The 20263-nt window shown below is 47.1% G+C and overlaps 1 protein-coding gene across 4 annotated transcripts in view; it reads left to right on the forward strand.

Moving 5' to 3' along the window:
* Ikbkb (inhibitor of nuclear factor kappa B kinase subunit beta) overlaps positions 1-20263 on the forward strand; it is a 60246-nt gene extending 39983 nt beyond the window's left edge. For 2 of the 4 annotated variants that reach the window (XM_040731784.1, XM_040731783.1), the window contains 15 exons: positions 508-632; positions 3716-3823; positions 6779-6908; positions 7399-7593; positions 8145-8259; positions 9669-9792; positions 10334-10485; positions 10640-10701; positions 12156-12265; positions 13682-13731; positions 13858-13957; positions 14135-14282; positions 15805-15932; positions 17929-18019; positions 18548-18734. In XM_040731784.1, coding sequence (XP_040587718.1) covers positions 508-632; positions 3716-3823; positions 6779-6908; positions 7399-7593; positions 8145-8259; positions 9669-9792; positions 10334-10485; positions 10640-10701; positions 12156-12265; positions 13682-13731; positions 13858-13957; positions 14135-14282; positions 15805-15932; positions 17929-18019; positions 18548-18724 — 1815 coding nt within the window. In that variant the 3' untranslated portion in view covers positions 18725-18734. The other 2 variants (XM_013110816.3, XM_005066537.4) reach the window with 2 other exon arrangements.

Genomic DNA, 20263 nt, shown 5'->3' on the forward strand with positions numbered 1-20263 from the left:
GACTGACAGAAATGTTGGGATTGCATGGACTGAGCAGAAGCTCATGTTATAACAGAAACAAAATACAGTTGAACAAGGAGGGTGGGGTCAAGAGGTGGGCGAGGGTGGGGTCAAGAGGTGGGCTTGGGTAGGAGCAATCATCAAGCCGTAAATGGTCGGGCAGGGGGAGAGCTATGGTAGACACTTTCTGTGCACACTCGGGAGGGAGGCAGAAGCAGGCTAATTTCTGAGTTTGAGGCCAGCCTGGTCTACAGAGTGAGTTCTAGGATAGCCAGGGCTACACAGAAACCCTGTCTCAAAAAACAAACAAACAAAAAAAAAGAAACAAAAGAATATAAAGTACAAAAAAACCCAATCTCCCACACCCACAGCTGGACCTGTCAGGTTGCTCACCTTCTCACTCTTGAGTGACGTGCTCTACCCTGGTGGTGAAGGCAGGGAGCTGGTTCTGTGAGCTGGCAACTCAACCACAAGGAGGGCATAGGCAGCCCCACCTGTGTGTTTCAGGCTCCAGAGCTGCTGGAGCAGCAGAAGTACACAGTGACTGTTGACTACTGGAGCTTCGGCACCCTGGCCTTTGAGTGCATCACTGGCTTCCGGCCCTTTCTTCCTAACTGGCAACCCGTGCAGTGGTGAGTTAACCTGGTACTGGTGGCGGGGGAGAGAGCTCCTGGCTCCGTGTCTTGTCACCTGGTCCTTTCCTGGTCCCCGAGTGGTCTGTGGTCTGTTCTCCCTTAGGGCCCAGCAGTGACAGTTCAAGCTTCTTAACCTTTAACGGAAGAATGGTTGCTAGCAACATCTGTAAATAGAGCACTGACCCTAATAGGGTTGGTCTCGGCAAGGTAGTCCACTCCAGACCACTTCATAACTGTGCGTTGACGTTGATGAAATGTTAGCAAGTTATTAGTAAAGAGAACAGACGAGCACACATGACAGGTAATGCGTGTAGTAAAATTCGTCAGCAGTAAGTCTTTCTGTAGGAAGTTTTTTCTTAAAGTGGCTTTTGTAGTAATAAGCTTGCATGTCTTAAAGTCCAGTGTAAAAGATCGTCTCATGAGAGTTTCCGTACCACCTGGTCTCCCCCACAAAGGCGTGACAGCCACTAGCTTTGGTGTAGTTCATGCTCCTGCCCTTCCCGCCAGGTCGTGCTTACTTGATTGTTTTTTGCCACCCTCTTTGTGCCACTGTATTGTAACTGATCACTGTTGCGTGTGTGCCTTGAAAGCATTTTACACCAAAACTTCCTGCAGTGCCATTTACTCAACACACACACACACACACACACACACACACACACACACCCTTGTTTGGAACCTAAAAGTGCTGTGCGGTTTGCCCCACAGATTAATTTTGTACTTTTATAGAAATAACTAAAGGTCCTGACTTTGGTAGCACATATGCTAAAATCAGAATTGTTTTTAACTTTTGGAAAGAATCAGCTATAAGCAGATGATCTGGAAACAGCCACTAACCGTTTCTGTCTTCAGAGAGAATAGCTCCTTACACGCCCTTTGATATATCCTGCTTTCATACCCACAATGAGCGTGCTGTATGTCTTCCTGGACTTTGGAAAGTCTGTTTGGTGTTGGAAAATGAAGTGGCTTATAATTGATGTTTCTTAAAATAATACCATAAATAACATCTTGTAGGTAAGCTGTTGCTCACACTTCTCTGGTTATTTATCCATTCCTATGAGTAGAATTAACAGCTTTAAAGAATATACACATTTTAAGTTTTGAGGTGTCTTATGCCACCTGCCAGACAAGGCTGTACAAGAGCCCACTTCTGCAGGGTTACACCAATCTCACCTTTTCCTGTGCTGTTCTTAACACTGGGTCTTCATTTTCCTAAGTGCCTTGTAAGATTAGTAAAAAACACTTAACACCGAGGTCTTCATTTTCCCAGTACCTTGTAAGATTAGTTAAAAAAAAAACACTTATCAAAGGGCAAGAATTTACACCAAGAAAAACTACATAGCAGATGACCTTAATTTGTGGTCCTCCTGCCTGCAGCTCCCAAACACTGGAATTACAGTCATCTGCTACCACACCGCTTTATCCAGTGCCGGAGATGGAATCCAGGACTTTCTTACCTGCAAGGGCAAACACTTGACCAACTCAGCCACACCTCCATGAAAATATTTTCTGATTAAGAAAAAAATGAGGGGGGTGAGGGGGGCGGTGGTGGCACATACCTTTAGTTCCAGCATTCGAGAGACAGAGGCAGGTGGATCTCTGAGTTTGAGACCAGTCTGGTCTACAGAGCTAGTTCCAGAACAGGCTCCAAAGCCACAGAGAAACCCTGTTTCGAAAAAACAAAAACAAACAAACAAACAAAAAAAGAAAACAAAAACCATGGCCTTTGAAGTCAGTTCTAGAAGAAAGATTTGAGTGGTGGCAGCAGAAATCAGTTCCACAGTTAGAGCCACATGCTGGTACAGAGGCAGAAAACACGCCCTAGAAAGCCCACTATTCTATGATAACTACTTACAAACCAGGCTATGGTCTTTTAGTCCATAGGATCTGGGATATGGGAGAATTGGGAACTTAGTTCATAGTCACACAATGTTGTAACCACAAAGTAAACTAGCTTTAAATTACTTGTATTATATTTTCTGTTAACCAAGGATTAGTTGTCTTGTTTGCTATTCAAATGTTAAGTTTTCAGAGTTGGTGGGTTCCATCCCTAGAACAGGAAAACACCACAAATGTTTAACTTTTCTTTGCTTATACCAAGACAAGTTAGAACTGAAAGAAAAATACTATTTGGAAGCAGTGTTACTGGCTCAGCATCCTCACAGTATCCCTGTTGTCTACAGAGGCTTTTCCCGAGACCCACCTTACTGTGGGCTGCGCAGAGGTCAGTTTCACTGAAACCCAGTTTCTGTGGACTTGTTTGTGAGAAGGCCCTGCCACCTGTGCTTTCAGGGTCCTCTACTCCCAAATGACAAGGCGTGCAGCCCAAGCCGTACAAGCTTTGCTTATGCATGTTTATCGTTGCCTGCTGGAAGGCTCTGGTTTCTGTAGGAGAGCATTGCACTCTAGCTAGAAGCCCCAGAGCCCTGACTTCACCTGCCAGTTTCTACTAGAGCTGTACGCCAGCAGTCTTTGCCATGAATATTCCTTCCACCTCTCCACACTTCCCGTTTGCCCTGTAAGCATAGGCCAGCTTACTGCTTGCCAATGATGACTGTTTAAGGCTGAAGCATTTTCTTATTAATCACTGTATTTAAGGGAAAGATGAATTTGCACTTTTATACACTAGAAATTATACCAGAGTTTGAGCCCTTTGTTCTGTCCCTCTCTAGTTGTCTAATATTGAACACCAACTACTCATTTCCTTACCACTAAGTAGCAGACTAAAAATAATGTCACCACACTGGGTTAGCACTGAAACCAAAGGAACTCTGGCAGAGTGTTTGCTTGTTTATAAAGCATTATGCCAGTTTAAGTTGTCCTCATTACCAAGAAGGTTGGAAGGCGCTTGGATCCAATTTTTCCCTTTCCAGCACTCCCTCAAATACCTTTGGAAATTCCCTACATTGGGAACTATGAAAACTCACTCTAGAAAAAAAATGCTTAGCACATACCTGTAAAGGGAAGTGGGCATACCGACCATTATGTCAGCAAGTATACAGTTGTAAAGTGAGGTGACGAGGGTAAACTGGGTATTGCCACTGAGAGACATAAAGGACGTCTTAAAACGGCATTCACAGGCATTCCAAAGTCCGGCAGAAGAGTGAAGTGGACATTGTTGTCAGTGAAGATTTGAACGGAGCAGTGAAGTTTTCCAGCTCTTTACCCTTCCCCAATAATCTTAACAGGTATGGCCACCGGGCGTGTGTGTCGTGTGGATTTTTCTTTTTAGAAATACAGGTTTGAGGTGACATCTGATGCATTCGTTTTCATTGTATTTGCTTGAGTGACTGGTACCTGTGGAAGCCATGTGGATCATGGGGACCAAACCTAGGTCCTAGGCAAGAGCAGCCCCTGCTGTTAACCACCAAGCCATCGCTAGACCCTTTGATAACTTTGGAATGGATAATAGAATACCATCCTATGATTGAACACTTGACCAGTCCAGTTCAGCATTAGACAAAGGATGGATTCTTGTAGCTCATCCCCCTATAATCTTTTTGTTGTTGTTATTAATTGGTTAGCTGGTTTTCTCTATGGAGATGAAATCCATGTCTTTGTTTATGCAGTGCAAGTGCTCTACCAATGAGCTACATTCCCAAACCGTATCTTTGCTAAATTCACATAACAATTTACCTTCTACATCTTATTGTTTTCGAGGGAAGCTAAGACAAGAACTCAAAGCAGGAACCCAGAGTTGAAACCGAAACAGAACCATGGAGGATGCTGCTTATTCCCTTGTTCCCTCTGGCTTGCTCAGCCGGCGCTCTCTCTCTCTCTCTCTCTCTCTCTCTCTCTCTCTCTCTCTCTCTCTCTCTCTCTCTCTCTCTCTCTCTCTCCCTCCCTCCCTCCCTCCCTCCCTCCCTCCCTCCCTCCCTCTCTCTCTCTCTCTCTCTCCCTTCCTCCCCCTCTCTCTCCCTCTCTTCTTCTCTCCCTCCCTCCCCCTTCCCCCCTCCCTCCCTTTCTCTCCCTCCCTCCCTCTTTCTCTCTCTTTATGAGTGAAGCCCAAGCTGTCCTGGAACTCACTTTGTAGACCAGGCTGTCCTTAAGTTCAAAGATCTTCCTGCCTCTGCCTCCTGAGTATTGGAATTAAAGGTGTGCGCCACCACCCCCAGCTCAACCTGCTTTCTTATACAGCACAGGTTCCCCTGTTTAGGGAATGGCACTGCCCACAGTAGGCTACCCCCTACTCCCATTAACAAGTAAGAAAATGCCTCATAGACATGGCCACCAGCCAACCTTTTCAAGGCAATTCATTTGAGGTTCCCTTTTCCCAGGTGACCCTGGGTTTGACATTGACAGCTGAAACTATGACAGATGTCTACTTTGAAGTGTATTCACTTTGGCATAGGGCTTGTCTTACTCCACAGAAAGTCATTTTAAGTGTAGAGATTATACCTCATTCCTCTTTGTGTTCCTTGTCTGGCCCAAACTAACAAATCTTTGAGGTTTGAATGGCATTGTGGTCTAGTCTTAGAGCTAAAATATAAGCAGTTTATTAGTGAATCAGAATTTGGTCATAATACAAAAGAAAGCTCCAGGTTGGTGACTACTCACATATTTGGGGACAGGGGAAGGAGCCATATGGATTACAGCAGTGTGGCATAACATTGGGTGTGCTATAGTTGGGGGGGGAGGGGGGAGAGTTAGAGGAGACTTGGGCAGATTGAAGATTTAGTTCAACAGGGAAGACTATAGAAGCACACGGGGTTGGCCCTAAGGGGCAGTGTGGAAGCAGCATGGAACCTACGTGGGCAGTGGGGCACAGAGCCTAGTGTGGGACAGCAGGAGGGCATTGAACATTGGCATGTTCGTGTCCACTAGGTGCTCTCAAATCCAGACCGGGGCTACTTAAAACTTCTACTCAGAGCCCAGCATGGTGGCGCACACCTTTAATCCCAGCAGTGGGGAGGCAGAGGCAGGTGGATCTCTGTTGAGCACAAGGTCAGCCTGGTCTACATAGTTGAGTATCTGGGATAACCAGCATCTAGGACTACATAGTGAGACCCTGTCTCAAAAAAACAAAACTTTCCATTTGTGGTCCGTTTGTACCCAAGAAATGTTCATATTGCCACAGAAATGTAAAAATAGAGTATATATAGTATATATAAACATATGAAAGTATATATAAACAAAGTATATAAATAAAATACCTACTGATAATCATGAAGAAATTCATTTATAATTTCTTTGTTGTATATAGTTTTACCATTAAACACCAATATCAAGCCGGGCGTTGGTGGCACACGCCTTTAATCCCAGCACTCGGGAGGCAGAGGCAGGTGGATCTCTGAGTTCGAGGCCAGGCTGGACCGACAGCCTCCAAAACAGAGAAACTCTGTCTCGTAAAACCAAAAAAAAAAAAAAAGACCAATATTAAATCTTATTAAAGACAAATATTAAATACATAGATATTAAATTTGTATACTAATACTATTAATGAAATATGTGTGCTTCTATTTTTACTCAAAGAATTAAATCTTGGCTAAATATTTTTTCATATTTCTGTGTGTTTACACATATGTATAAACATGGAGACATACTACTGATCATGAGTCCACAAAGCCAGGCAGTCATGCTACCACTGAGCTACAACCCAGCTCTAGAATGCATTATCAAAGCTTCCAGGTCACCCCCAAGGCCTAGGGGGTGACCTTCTCCAAAGGAGAAAAGCTCCCAACTTGTTACTCTACTTGGAAGTGTTCATGTGTGTTCTGTTAGGTCACTCAGTTTCATTTTTGATAATCATTTGGTTGTCAACATATGTGTGATGTTGAGACATGCTCAAGGCTGTGCTTTTTAAAAAAAAAAATGTGTTGTGTGCCAGTGGGTGTGTGCTCTGGAGCCCAAAAGCAGGTGGGTTTCAGCCCACAGGACCTGTCCACCTTTTTTGGTTTTGTTTTTTTGTTTCGTTTTGTTGTTGTTTTTGTTTTTTGACATCGGAGTCTCTCACTGGCCTGGAATTCAACAAAGAGGCTGAGCTGGCTCACTCTCCAAGGATCCCCTTGTCTGATAGAAGCATTTTTTGTATGAGACCTGAGATTGAACTTGGGTCCTTGTCTGAGCTGTCAGCCAAGGCTGTGCCTTGGAGTTAGCACATGGAGGCAGCTGGCTGGGGCCTCTCTTACCTTTGCTCCCGTCAGTGTCCTGGCTGAACGTCTGGAGAAATGGCTGCAGCTGATGCTCATGTGGCACCCTCGACAAAGGGGCACGGATCCTCAGTACGGCCCGAATGGCTGTTTCCGAGCCCTGGATGACATCCTGAACTTGAAGGTAAGAGCAGAGTCCAGACAGCAGCTGTGGTTCCCAGTGGGACACAGGAGTTCTTACGAGGAAGGGGACATAGCAGGTCATGGGACATTTGGCTTTGGGGGGGGGGGTTCAGGCTCCTGGGAGTCTTGGGGCTAAAATAAGAGGACAGGAAGCCTGAGGGTTAGGGTTGGACATTGCTGCCAGCTGGCATTGAGGAAAGGGGGAGCCTTCACTAACAAGTATTGAAGATGGCAGAGAATCTTGGCAAATCACGTGGGCCTGTTTGTAAAGAAATGTGCTTTCTGGGTTAGTGAGATGGCTATCAGATGAAGATGCTTACAGCCAAGCCCGACCAACCCGATTTCCACCCCTACAACCTGCATAGCAGAAGGAGAGAACCGTCTCCTTTGTCTCCTTATCTCCACACATGCACGGTGGCATACGCATACAAACACAGAAGGCAAATAAATGTTAGAATTTTTCTTCCAGTAACATCTGGGTTGTGTTGCAGCTGGTTCATATCTTGAACATGGTCACAGGCACCGTTCACACGTACCCTGTGACGGAGGACGAGAGTCTGCAGAGCTTAAAAAGCAGAATCCGGGAGGACACGGGGATCCTGGAGAACGACCAGGAGCTGCTGCAAGAGGCAGGGCTGGTGCTGCTCCCGGACAAGCCTGCGACTCAGTGCATCTCAGACAGCAAGGCGAGTTCCTGCCGCGCCCACCCTGCTCTGCTTCCCCCTGACTTGATCACCTAGGGAGACCATCAGCTGACAGGCAGTTAATGAATGTACAACTTGCTTTGTGGGTCAGGACTCCCATGTGACTTGCTAAAAAGGTGTATCATTCTGTATTCAGTTTGTCACTTCTAGACCTCTAATGCTCTTTTTTGTGCCTCTATTGCGAAAATCATGTTCTGTCCTTCTGGTCAACCTAAGCTATTTGTGACCACACAGATGTGCTGGGCACCTGTGCTCACCCCACCAATGTGTGACATGGTGCCTGCCCCAAAGTGCTAACGTAATAACCAATGGGAGGTCATGTTAACATATGAGAAACAGTCTTCACGGGGAAGTGTGTGTACAGGGGCAGGTAGAAATAGAAAGATCAGGAAGGAAAGGAGGCCAAGTCACATGTGCTTCATAGACTGAGGTGACGTCCTCTGTGAGTGGCTGCTAATGCTCTACATGGTCTTGTGTAGCTGGGAACGAAGGGTGAAATCCACAGGTCTCACTGTGTTCTTGTCCCTCTGCAGCCAAATGAGGGTGTCACACTGGACATGGATCTTGTTTTTCTCTTTGACAACAGTAAAATCACGTACGAGACTCAGATCACCCCCCGACCCCAACCTGAAAGTGTCAGCTGTATCCGTAAGTGTGTCATTTATTAAAATTGACCAGTTGTGATATCTGGGGTAAAGTTGGAGGGGGAGATGTGAAGGAAATGTGTCCTCCTGGTCCAGGGGTGCAAAAGCCTTCTTTGAGAGATACAGAGAATAATCCAGACACTTACAGAGTGTGACACAGGATGAGAGATAGAGAATAATCCAGACACTTACAGAGTGTGACACAGGATGAGAGATACAGAGAATAATCCAGACACTTACAGAGTGTGACACAGAGGATGAGGCTTCTGTGCTTCATTTTTGAAGTTGCACTGACATTTTAATAACAAATGTGTGTTGGAGGATAAAGGCAAGAGGATTAGGAGTTTGGCTTTCTGTCAGGTTAAAGACCATCCTCTGCTACATGAGGCTGTTACCCCCCCCAAAAAAATAATGTATGTTCATGATGCAGAAGCAAAACCAGAATACAAAACTTCAAGATACCCCCTAAGACGGATTTACAGTGAAAAGAAAGCACTTTGGCTCTAGTCTCCAGCCAGTAAGATTGTCTCCCAGCAAAACTGCTATTAAATGCGTGGGTATCCCCCTCAAAAAATAACAAATATGCCCTGTTCTGTATCCCCCTTTTCACTCAGTATGTTCATCTTCCTCGTATCAGGACAGAACCACTTTTGTTTTGAATGGCTGTGTAGTACTCCATTGTATGATTGCTTGGACATTGTGAGAATGCACTTCCATTTTCAACCCCCCCCCACCCTGTCTCACAGATACAGACTTAGAATAAAAAGATCAATGATCTAATCTCTCAAAGATCTCTTGGGCTTCTTGATTATTTAAACATTTTTAGTACATCTGGTTAATGATGCATTTATTTCTTTGTTATTGGGTGGGGGGCATATGTGCCACAACTTTGTGGAATCAGTTCTCTTATGTGGGTCCTAGAGACCGAACTCAGGTCACTAGGCTTTTGTGACAAGAGCCGCTACCCACGGAGCCATCTCACTTGACAGTGTGTTTTCATATTTCATGAAAATGTCACATAGCCTTAAATGTGGTAACGATAAGTGCGTCTATTGAAAATACACAGGCATGAATGAATACCTGTAATTATGTCTCCAAGTGGTCCATAGCGCAGGCTGACCTTGGACTATGTATAAGCCTGCATCAGACTCCCAGCAGAGGCCCTGCTTCGGCCACCCAAGTGCTGGGATTGCAGGTGTGTGTCACCGTGTTTGACTACCTAGATTTCTTCAAAACAAATTGATAGTAATATTTTGTTGGTTGTCGTACTATTGTGGAACACTGAAATGTTTAATACCTGCAAAATTGTGTAATGGTATATCGATTCTATAACTCTAAAAATACTAGTGTTGCTGTGGGACAGGGTGTGGCTCCCTGGATCTGAGGTACTCTCTGACAACTCTTTGTTTCCAGTTCAGGAGCCCAAGCGGAACCTCTCTTTCTTCCAGCTGAGGAAAGTGTGGGGCCAAGTCTGGCACAGCATCCGAACGCTGAAGGAAGACGGCAACCGTCTGCAACAGGGACAACGAGCTGCCATGTACGCTGCTGGTTTTACTTAATGCACTGAAAATTGCTGGTTGGCTTTGGCTCTAGAGGGGCGGCTGAGGCAGGGATCCAGAAACAACACTTGGGGAGGGACAAGAGGAGACTCTGGTTTGGATGAAAGGGAGTAGTTGGGTGGGCTGGCTGGAGGGAGGTCTGGGACTTGCTAAGGTCAGCGAGGTTGGCACATGGGGCAGGAGTGTGGAACTTGGGCCTGGGCAGCTCATCTGTGTGGAAGCTGGAGCTTGGAGAAGCTCAGTGAGCCTTGGATGAAGGACATTGCCCTGGTTTGGTATGTGGAACACTTGCTGATGGATTCTCCAACTAGGACGAATGTGTTGGGCTCCGTGTAGTATTTTACCTAATTCCGACTTTGGCATAGACCTTTATGTGTTGGTGCAGGCTAGAAGTTGTCCTTATGAGTTGTCCTAAGAGGTGTTTTGTAAGTGGTGACTGTGATTACAGCCGAGCCTCACTTGGCAAGTGTGCTTAGGTGCCACGTGTGTCCACGGTTCTGTTTCTTACCATCGCTGCAGGATGAATCTGCTTCGGAACAACAGCTGCCTTTCCAAGATGAAGAATGTCATGGCCTCCATGGCGCAGCAGCTCAAGGCCAAGTTGGATTTCTTTAAAACCAGCATCCAGATTGACCTGGAGAAGTACAAAGAGCAGACGGAGTTTGGGATCAGTGAGTGCACTCTGCCGTGAGCTTGAAACACTTCTCCCTTCTCCTTCCGTCTTCCTGAAGTTTCTTTGCCATTTATAATACAGTTTTTAACTTCTGTTTGGGTTTTATGATGTTTCTGGTTTTCATTTTGTTTTCTTTCATTTTTTTTTTTCAGCATCGGAAAAGCTGCTGCTGGCGTGGAAGGAAATGGAGCAGGCGGTGGAGCAGTGTGGGCGGGTAGGAGACCCATGCCAGTGTTGCGTACTGCAGTGTGCCTGGAGCTTTGTCCTGCCGTTTTCCACTTTCTTATCCAACCCTGGTTCGAGCTGCTTTGTCAGAACTCAAGGTTTCCTCACCACATCCTTTGACCTTAAGCAGACTTGCTGGGAGGGAACAAGATGTGACCAGACCTGAGAACTGGGCAGTTTGTCTGGATTTAGAGAAAAGGCAAAATGTTGCATGTCCTTGGGAAAGCCCGAGGCTACCTGCTTTTTTAAAATGGGCTTTGGGCCGGGCGGTGGTGGCGCACGCCTTTAATCCCAGCACTAGGGAGGCAGAGGCAGGTGGATCTCTGTGAGTTCGAGGCCAGGCTGGACCGATAGCCTCCGAAACAATACAGAGAAACCCTGTCTCGTAAAAACCAAAAAAAAAAAAAAAAAAGGGCTTTGGATGGGAGAGCAGCACTCCCTCTTGACAACATGAAATCTATAAGGAAGAAAGAGTTTAAGCAGAAAGATCTCAGGAGAAGAGTGCATTAGATGCCATTGAAAACCCCTCTTCCCAGGGTCAGAAGTAAGTATAACTTGGTGCATCCTCCTGCACAGAGACCCAAGACCCTGCTCGCCAAAGCTTTTTCTATCTCCACTCCCTGTGAGCTGGATTGGGACTTTGCCTCTGTGACTTGGTGTCTAACTTTATAAGTGAGACCTAATAAGTTAATGCATACTTAAAGGTATACCCACTGAGCCAGCAGAGTGACTCAGTGGGTATAGGCGCTTGCTGCAGTAAGCCTACTGACTTGAGTCTGATGTTCAGAACCCCCTTTTTAAAAAACAGGTAATAATAATTTTTTAAAAAGCTGGTAACAGCATACATCTGTAATCTACATGCTCTTACAGCAAACTGAGAGGCAGAGACCAGAGAACTGCCTGGAAGCTCACAGGCCAACTGTTAGCCTGAGTACACACAATGTGTAAGAACCAACAAAGAACATAGAATGAGAGAACCCACTCCTAAAAGTGTCCTCTAACCTACACGCACGCGCGCGCATGGTAGCACACACACGTCAGCATGCACAGACAGAAATAAATTTTAAAGAACTAAAAGTGTGTATCCTACTTACAGTTCCTTGTCTGACCCTGAAGTGTGTTTTTTGTGGACCCAGTAAGAGAAGACAATCTTCTCTGCCAAATACTGCACTTGCTCTGGTTTTTAACCATGCAGTTGATCCCTACCAGAGGTTGTTTTATGGCTTACGGTTAAGTGGCTACTGAGGGCCTCACAGCTGGAAAATGGTAGGCATGAGATCCAGCTTCAGACCATCTTACTCCTGAGCCCACAGCCCTTCTAGCCAATCAGCTGAAAGTCACCTGTGAGATAGGAAGGAGGGTCTCCCCAGCCGGCCCCAGCAAGTCTCTCCTCTCAGGATGCCCTTTTTACATCAGTTGGCATGAGCACGGCTTTTCCATCAGGAGGATGACGTGAAGCGTCTGGTGGAGAAGATGATGGCCCTGCAGACTGACATTGTGGACTTACAGAGGAGCCCGATGGGCCGGAAGCAGGGGGGCACCCTGGATGACCTGTGAGTACACGGGGAAGGGACTGCACTGTGCCCCAGAACACACTGTGACACCCTGTCGAGTTTCTGATGTGTGGGGGTTGCCTCGGGGAGGTTCCTTCTGTGGGGCGTGTCTCCTGGTGTATCACCTTAGCACATTCCCTGGTATTGGCCAAGACAAATGGCTTTCGCTCTTTGCCTTGGCAATTCAGATCTGTCAAATGACAAGGAAAAGTGGCCTCCCAGAGTGTAAGGAGCCATTCAAACTACACATTTTAGAAGCAACCAATAACCTTTAAAGGCTGTGAAATACACAAGCGTGCACATACGCATGCACACACGCGCGCACACGCAGACCTTTTCTGTAGCAGCAGACAGTCCTGCTTCATCCAACCCACCCTTGTCTAGGTGTGGCTCCCAGAGCAGGAAGTAGAACAGAGGGAGGAGCCTGCTGAGTCCAGAAGTTTGGCATTGTGTCCTGCCCAAGAGGGGTCAAGGCATCCTCACACATCATCCTACCTGGAGAACTTAGCGCTCAGCCCTCTGTGCTGACAGAAGGGGTCCAGGTGGGCGGGTGGGGCTCAGCTTATCAAGGGCTCTGTCACCTGAAGTTGTCAGTGTCCCCTGATGCTCTTACTAGAATTTTTAGGGTGAGAAATCTGAAAATAATTTGTTCTCCATTGTATTTTTTAACCCTTTACTCTAAGTTTCCAAATAAGAACGTGTGTGTGTGTGTGTGTGTGTGTGTGTGTGTGTGTGTGTGTGTGTGTGTGTGTGTGTGTGTATTTCAAAACAGGGTATCATTATACAGTATTAGCTGTTCTGGTACTTGCTAGATAGCCAAGACTTGCCTCAAATTCACTGAAATCCCATTTCAGCTTCCTGAATGCTAGGACTGTGCGTGCAACCAGGGCCAGTTGGTCTCTGAGGCTGTTTCCTGTATCAGAGGAAGAGATGGGAGTTTATATCTAGCCTTGGACTTAACGGGGTTGTTGTTTTTGGTTTGGTTTGGTTCGGTTTGATTTTTCGAGACAGGGTTTCTCTGTGTAACAGCTCTAGCTGTTCTAGAACTGGCTCTGTAGACAAGGCTGGCCTCAAACTCAGAGATTCGCCTACCTCTGCCTCCTGAGTGCTGGGATTAAAGGCATATACCACCACCGCCCGGCTGAACTCATGTCATTGAGGGCAAGTATTTTCTTTAGTCAGATCTGGAGGTGGCACCTTGAATCTCTCTTGTAGCCAAGCATAGAAGGGAATAACCCTTAAGTTGGCTCTTGTTTGGGGCATTTGGGTTTTATAAATAGTACCAAAACTGGTGGTTTTTTTCCCATTGAGAACCTGTGTCCGGTTGTCAAAAAGTAGCAATTTGACTGGCAAGAGTTAGACTAGTGTTTTAAATGCCACTGGTGTGCCTTGAGTCTAGCCTTTTCTCCCTTCCAGAGAGGAACAAGCGAGGGAACTCTATAGAAGACTAAGGGAGAGGCCGAGAGGTAGGTGGTTTTGGCCCTGGCCATGTTTTGTCTGGTCTTTGAGACAACACTGCCCCTCCCTTCCCCCCACCCCCACCCCATTCCCCAGAGGCCGGGGAGGAAGAGCTATGCCACTCTCCTCTGCAGACCAGAGGACGGACGGTGACAGTCAGGAGATGGTTCGGCTGCTACTTCAGGCAATCCAAAGCTTCGAGAAGAAAGTGCGAGTGATTTATACACAGCTCAGGTAGGCGCTCTGCTCCTGCTTCAGGACAAGTGTTGGGATGACAGCAAAGGTGAGGGCCAGGTGGGTCTCTTGCTCGGATTTGCCTACACAGTGAAGCAACAATCTGTGGTTGCTGATAGGATCCACAATAGTGCCAGCCCGGAGCTCACGGGAGTGTGGCTCCTTTGTCCTCTGCAGTAAAACCGTGGTCTGTAAGCAGAAGGCCCTGGAATTGCTGCCCAAGGTGGAAGAGGTGGTGAGCCTTATGAATGAGGACGAGAAGACTGTGGTCCGCCTTCAGGAGAAGCGGCAGAAGGAGCTCTGGAACCTCCTGAAGATCGCCTGTGTGAGTGACCTTTGCTCCCAGCCTCTCAGGTCCCGGTGTTGGTGTCGTGTGTGTTGTCCCCTCCGTCCGTCTCCCCTCCCTGACCCATGCTCCTCAGCTCTGCTGGACCGGCAGTTACCTGTGACGTGGAGTGGGCGGAAAGATTCCTGAGGGGAAAGTTTATGTGAGGTGTTACTTACCCATGTGGCCACTGTAATTACCACAAGTAGAGGGGCTCCAAACAGCAGACATTGTTCTTTCCAGAGCTTCAGAGGCCACAAATTAAGAATCCAGTTGGCTCCCTTAATCCCAGCACTCGGGAGGCAGAGACACGTGGATCTCTAAGTTCAAGGACAGCCAGGGCTACACAGAGAAACCCTGTCTCAAAAAAAAAAAAAAAAAGGCAGAGAGACACCCCCACCCCCAGCTTGAGTGGCTCAAGCCTTGACATCTGTATCTGTGTCTTCAGGTGACATCAGTGTTTCTCATCTGAAGATCTCTTACAAGAATATTTAGGGGTGAAGCTCAGCAGAGCCATGTTTGCCTCATGCATAAGGCCCCAGGTTCAGTTCCTAGCAACGTGCACATGCATGCATACATACATACATGTGCACGCGCGTGTGAGCCACACACACACACACACACACACACACACACACGTGCGAACATGTACATACTATCATAACACAGCTATGGTGTACTACTCAGGGAGAAAAAGTAAAACAAAGAAAATCTGGCAAAAGCGGGGAGAGCCAAGTAACAGCACGCCTTAGAATACAGGGACCTGTTGAAAAGATACCAAGAAAGAAGATGGCCGAAGAAAAGTTCAGTCATTAGTAGCTTCAAGAGCAAAGAGAGAACCTATCGTGGAGGCGCATACCTGTGATCCCAGAACCTGAGTGTGGAGTAGGAAGTTCAGGGCTAGTTTGGACAACATAGTAAGACCCTGCCTCAGATAGCAAAACAACCCAAAAGGGCAAGGAAAAGGAGGTGACTTATTCTGGAAGAAATACAAAGTGGTGCATCATAAAGAGCCTTTTTTATGTTTATCTCGTGTTCCTGTGTTTTATCGGATGTGTGTCTGTGTGAGGGCGTCGGAAGCCCTGGAACTGGAGTTAGACAGTTGTGAGCTGCCATGCAGACGCTGGGAGTTGAACCCGGGGCCATTGGAAGAGCAGCTGCTTGAGCCGTCGCTCCAGTCTGCTTGTAAGGGTTCTTGTCTGGAGCGTCTCTGTGGACCACAGGAGGAGCTGGTGTTCCGGGAGATTGACAGCGGCAGGGCGTAGTTCGTGGTCACTCCTGAGAACTGAAGGAGTCAGAATCAGGAGCGTCACTGGCAGATTTGCCTGGGGGTGGGAGCTGGAGGATGTGGCCTCCTGTAAGAAAGGAGGGAAAGGGGGGAATCTGAGCTGATAATACGTGCTGCCCTGCTCTGCCAGGAAGCAAACTCAGGTTTTCTACAAGAGCCTGGGTAACCCCTGAGCCCTCTCCCCAGTCCACTGACTCCATAGTTCTGTTGACTGTCTTTTGTGTTGTCATTCAGAGCAAAGTCAGAGGTCCAGTCAGTGGAAGCCCAGATAGCATGAACGTGTCTCGGCTTAGTCACCCTGGTCAGCTAATGTCCCAGCCGTGCAGTGCCTGTGACAGCTTACCTGACTCAGCCAAGAAAAGGTAAGCCATGCTTGACAGTGCCGAGTGTAATGTTCAGGGGGACACAGGGACTGGGGATGGGTGAGCGTGCTTGTCACCAGCCACTTCGCCTGAGGACCTTGTGTGTGCTTTGTCGTGAATGCCTGTGGACGAGGCATGGGTTTGTTTGTTTGTTTTTAATTCTGTTCCTCTCCACTTGATCACTTGTTTCCCTGTCCAGGAGTTGAATTACAAATTGTTTAATGAGAAAATTGAGATTGTTAGTCATGCTGTCCATCGATGCTAGTTCTTTAAAAGCCACTTCAGGTCTGCCAACTCTGTCACAGCCGAGTCCCTGGCCTTCTCTCTCCCAGGCACCTCCATCTAGAGAGACCAGGCTGCTGTTCCCACCCCGTGTCTCCCCTCACCCTCCATTCAGCCCTTCCTTTTTCTTTCCTTTTTTTAATATTTATTTTTTATTTCCATGTGTGGGAGGGTGTGCCAAGGCACACTGAGTCAGGGGGCAGTTTGTGCAAGTTGGCACCCTTCTTCCTCCATGTGAGCCCTGGGATTGAACTCAAATCACAGGCTTGGCCACGAGTGCCTTAACCTGCTGAGCCATCTCCCAGACTCTTCCTCTTTCCCGGCAGATACCGTAGCCCCTCCCTGGCAGGGATTTTGGCTTCTCTTTCGCTTCCTGCCTCTTAACTGCTAGCCAAGTCTTGTGTTTAACCTGGAGTGACATCTGACCCAGTCGTTTGGTCAGTAACCAACAGTGGGTTTCTCGTTCGTTCTAGATCATGTTTAAACTATTTGAAGCGTCTGTGACCGCCTCAGTGTTGTTCTTGGGTCAGTCTATATTATCTCTTGCAAATGGCTCGCTTTAGTGCGGTGCTGAAGCCATGGAGTTAACAGTGTGAACAGGCAAACTCTATAACATAAATTACATAGCAAAGATGCTTTTAAAATTCCTTGTCTTGATCCTAGGGAGTGTATAGTCTTTGGCATTATGTTACACTGGAAGTCTTAGTTACCTCTCCGATCTCTTGTCAGCTTCTGGAGGTCAGACACTGGGTCATGGGCCTCGGCGATCTCCAGAGCTGGCACGAGCCTTTAGCCTAACTACAGCCCTGTGGATGCCCTTTGGTTTCTTTCCCACAGAGTGTCACATTTGAAGGAGAAGGGAGGTCTGGGGCGCTGTCTCCTGGTACTTTTCTTCCAGTGATATCCCCAGAGCTCAGAAAGGTTAGCCCATGAGTGTGAGCAGGAGCAGGGGTGACCGTCTTATCTCTCATTACAAGGCTATGGTTGGAAAAGGACACATAGTTGTTTGGCTTGCCCCCATGTCATGAAGACAATCCATGACAGAAAATCAGTTATTCGGTCTAGATATAGTAGTATCTTTCCAGAACTTTGCACTGAGGAAGCTCATTACCCATTTCAAAAACTGTGAGTTGGGGCTAGTATATGTTCAATTCCCAGCACTGCTCCAACCCCCCAGCCCAGAACACAAGTGATGGGGAACATGTTTAGATTTTGGCACTTTGGGGAGAAATTCAGTTATATGTAAATCAAGAAGTCTTGGAACTAAGCCAGCACAACAGTTAGGAGCATTGGCTGTTGTTGGAGAGGACCTGAGTTCAGTTCCCAGCACCCACATGGCAGCTCCCAACCTTCTGTACCCCAGTTCTAGGGGAGGTTCAGAGGGCACTACATGTGCATTGTGCAGAAATACACATGCAGGCAAATGCCTGTGCACAGAGAATAAATCCTCTTAGTCTTTTGCTTTTTTTCTTACCTGAAGATCTATTTACTGTTGCATATTTTCAGTCGTTGTTATGTCTCGTGGGATTTAAGTGTCTGTAAAGTATTTAGACACATGAGATCACTGGTCAATGACGCGGTGCATTAAGACGTGAGCAGTTCCTTCGTTGGTTTTAGAGCAGTATGAAAGTTGTTTAGCGTATTTTAAAGCAGGAAATTAGCTCTTGGTACCGTCCTGATGACCTTGTTCTGGTAACGTGATCCTTGTCTTCAGTGGAGAACTGGTGGCTGAAGCCCACGCCCTCTGCACCCGGCTGGAAAGTATGCTGCAAAGCACCGTGAAGGAGCAGGACCACAGCTTCACGGTAACAACCCTCGGGACCCCAGCTTGTCCGCTGCTTCCCTTTCTACAGCAAAAGAGGAGACCTGGACTCAGGACTGTTCATTTTTAAGTCTCTTATAATTACTTCAGGCTTAGAAATGCCATGTGCATCCACTATCTTAACCCTTATGAGCCTTAATCCCGATGAGGTGGCAGTGGTGTCCCCAGAAGCCCCTTCCCTGTCTTTGGGACTGTTGCAGAGCATCTGTATGTGTTAGGCACTGGGCTGGGCTCCACAATGCAAGGGGAACCTGTCACAGCCCTGTGGCTCAGGGGTTCACTGTTTAGCCACAGGCAGAATTAGAGCCGGGGAAACTGACCTGAAGAACATCTAGCCCCGATTCAGGTACTTTCAGACAAAGTGTAAATGATGGTAGGAGTCTAAATGGCCCTTTCCTGCTAATGCAACCGTCTCCTGTTCTGACTTCTAACTTTGGGGGAATGGGAAGACACCGTGCTGCTGCCAGTTGCCATCTTCTCCTCATCTCTAACCTGCTCACGTGGCTTTCAGTGGCGAGCCTCCCTAACTCCTGCTGCCTTTCGCCTCCTGGTACTTTCTTCCCTCCCACCACTTGCTTGCACTTTAACCGGAGAAAAGGGAAGGCTCATCGGATTGGCATGGAAACAGATAGCTCCCTGCAGTGAGTGTGTCAGTGAGCTCCCTATGCTACAGGCCGTACTAAAGTGACCTCCACGTCCCACAGGCACAGAGTTCCAGGAGCTTCAGCTAGTCCAAAGGTAACCTGCTGCACCTTTGCATGTGTAGCTCACTTGGCTCAAAGGTGCCCTGAAGTACCGGGACGGATGCTGATGAAGTTTAAACGTGCTTCTAGACTGGGTTGCTTGCCTCCTGCAGAGGAAAGATGGCCATGGCCACTGAGTATTTAACGTGCCTCTTAACTTTCAGACTCTGGACTGGAGCTGGTTACAGATGGAGGATGAAGAAAGGGGTAGCCTGGAGCAGGCCTGTGACTGAGGTTTGCAGGGATTGGCCCCATCCCATGGCTCTGCATGTGATGATGCTCTGGTGGCTGCAGCACCCAGTTGGAAATCTCACTCTCCCAGCGGCTGTGATGTTTGCCTCAGCAACCTACCGCTGGCCCCGTCTACACACTGGACATCCTCTACCACAGAAGCACAAGTACCAGTTACGGGCATTCACAGCAACAGCGCTTCCTAGCTGCTTCCTCTGCCCTAAGAAGAAAGCGCTGAGTAATTTGCCACATGGAGCATATGGCAAATGTCTACCTTGAGTGTTTCCAGACAGCAGCCAGCTGTCCCCCCTTTGGACCGCTGGAGGGAGGGAGACATGCCCCCCCGCCCATCCTTTTTCTCACCTTACAGCTCAGGCTTCATCTGCATCCAGCCTCTCTTGAACTTCTGATCATAAGTCTGACAGTCCTGACTTTCTCCTTCTTTTCACTTCACTGCTGGTAAATATTCTTGCTTCCTGTGCGGGTCGTTGTGGCAAACGACCTTTAACTCAGTTGCAGTGATGCCAAGCTCCCTGCTGTCTCTGGTCCTTTAAGCTACTTCCAGAGCCAGGCAGAATGGAAATGCAGCCTACCTTCTCTTCAGTCCCAAAGATGACCTGGAATCGGTTGTCATGGAGAAGAAAGGAAGACAAAGGGCTTGTGCCATCTGCTACCCTACTAAGCATTCTCACCATGCCTCTGTACCTGTCAGGTGTGTGTGCACGAGTGTGCGTGTGCGTGTGTGTAGGATGGGATGCTGCTGCCTCTTGCATTAGCTAGAAGCATTATTAAACTGGTTTATTTTATACAGAGTTTCTATATTTTGTAACATTACTCAGATATATATATTCTAGTTTCAAGTGTGTATTTCTACAATATACCATCACTAGTTCTTTTGAGCTCAAAATTCAACACAACAGGAATTTTTGTAAAATTGAGTAGAGTATGTCTAGATTTGTGAGCCATTTCAACAAAACTTGCGTGTGTGTGTGTGTGTGTGTGTGTGTGTACACGCATGTGTATAAAAGCAAAACAGGCTCAGGTTATCATAAACAGGTACATTTGATTAGAGAATAAAAGTTGGAACAGAGAAATATCAAAGTGGCCACCGCAGAGACAATAATGAAGCATCGATGGTCAAGTGATCAGAAAGGGCTTCGTGCTTTATTGCTTCTTAGACAGTCAAACTGTACACTGGTAAACTATTTTTAAACTCATAATAAAGATGCTGGCTTAAGCTTAATGTAAACTCA

The sequence above is a fragment of the Mesocricetus auratus genome, unplaced genomic scaffold (genome assembly GCF_017639785.1).
Source record: "Mesocricetus auratus isolate SY011 unplaced genomic scaffold, BCM_Maur_2.0 Super-Scaffold_100026, whole genome shotgun sequence".
Classification (NCBI taxonomy): domain Eukaryota; kingdom Metazoa; phylum Chordata; class Mammalia; order Rodentia; family Cricetidae; genus Mesocricetus; species Mesocricetus auratus.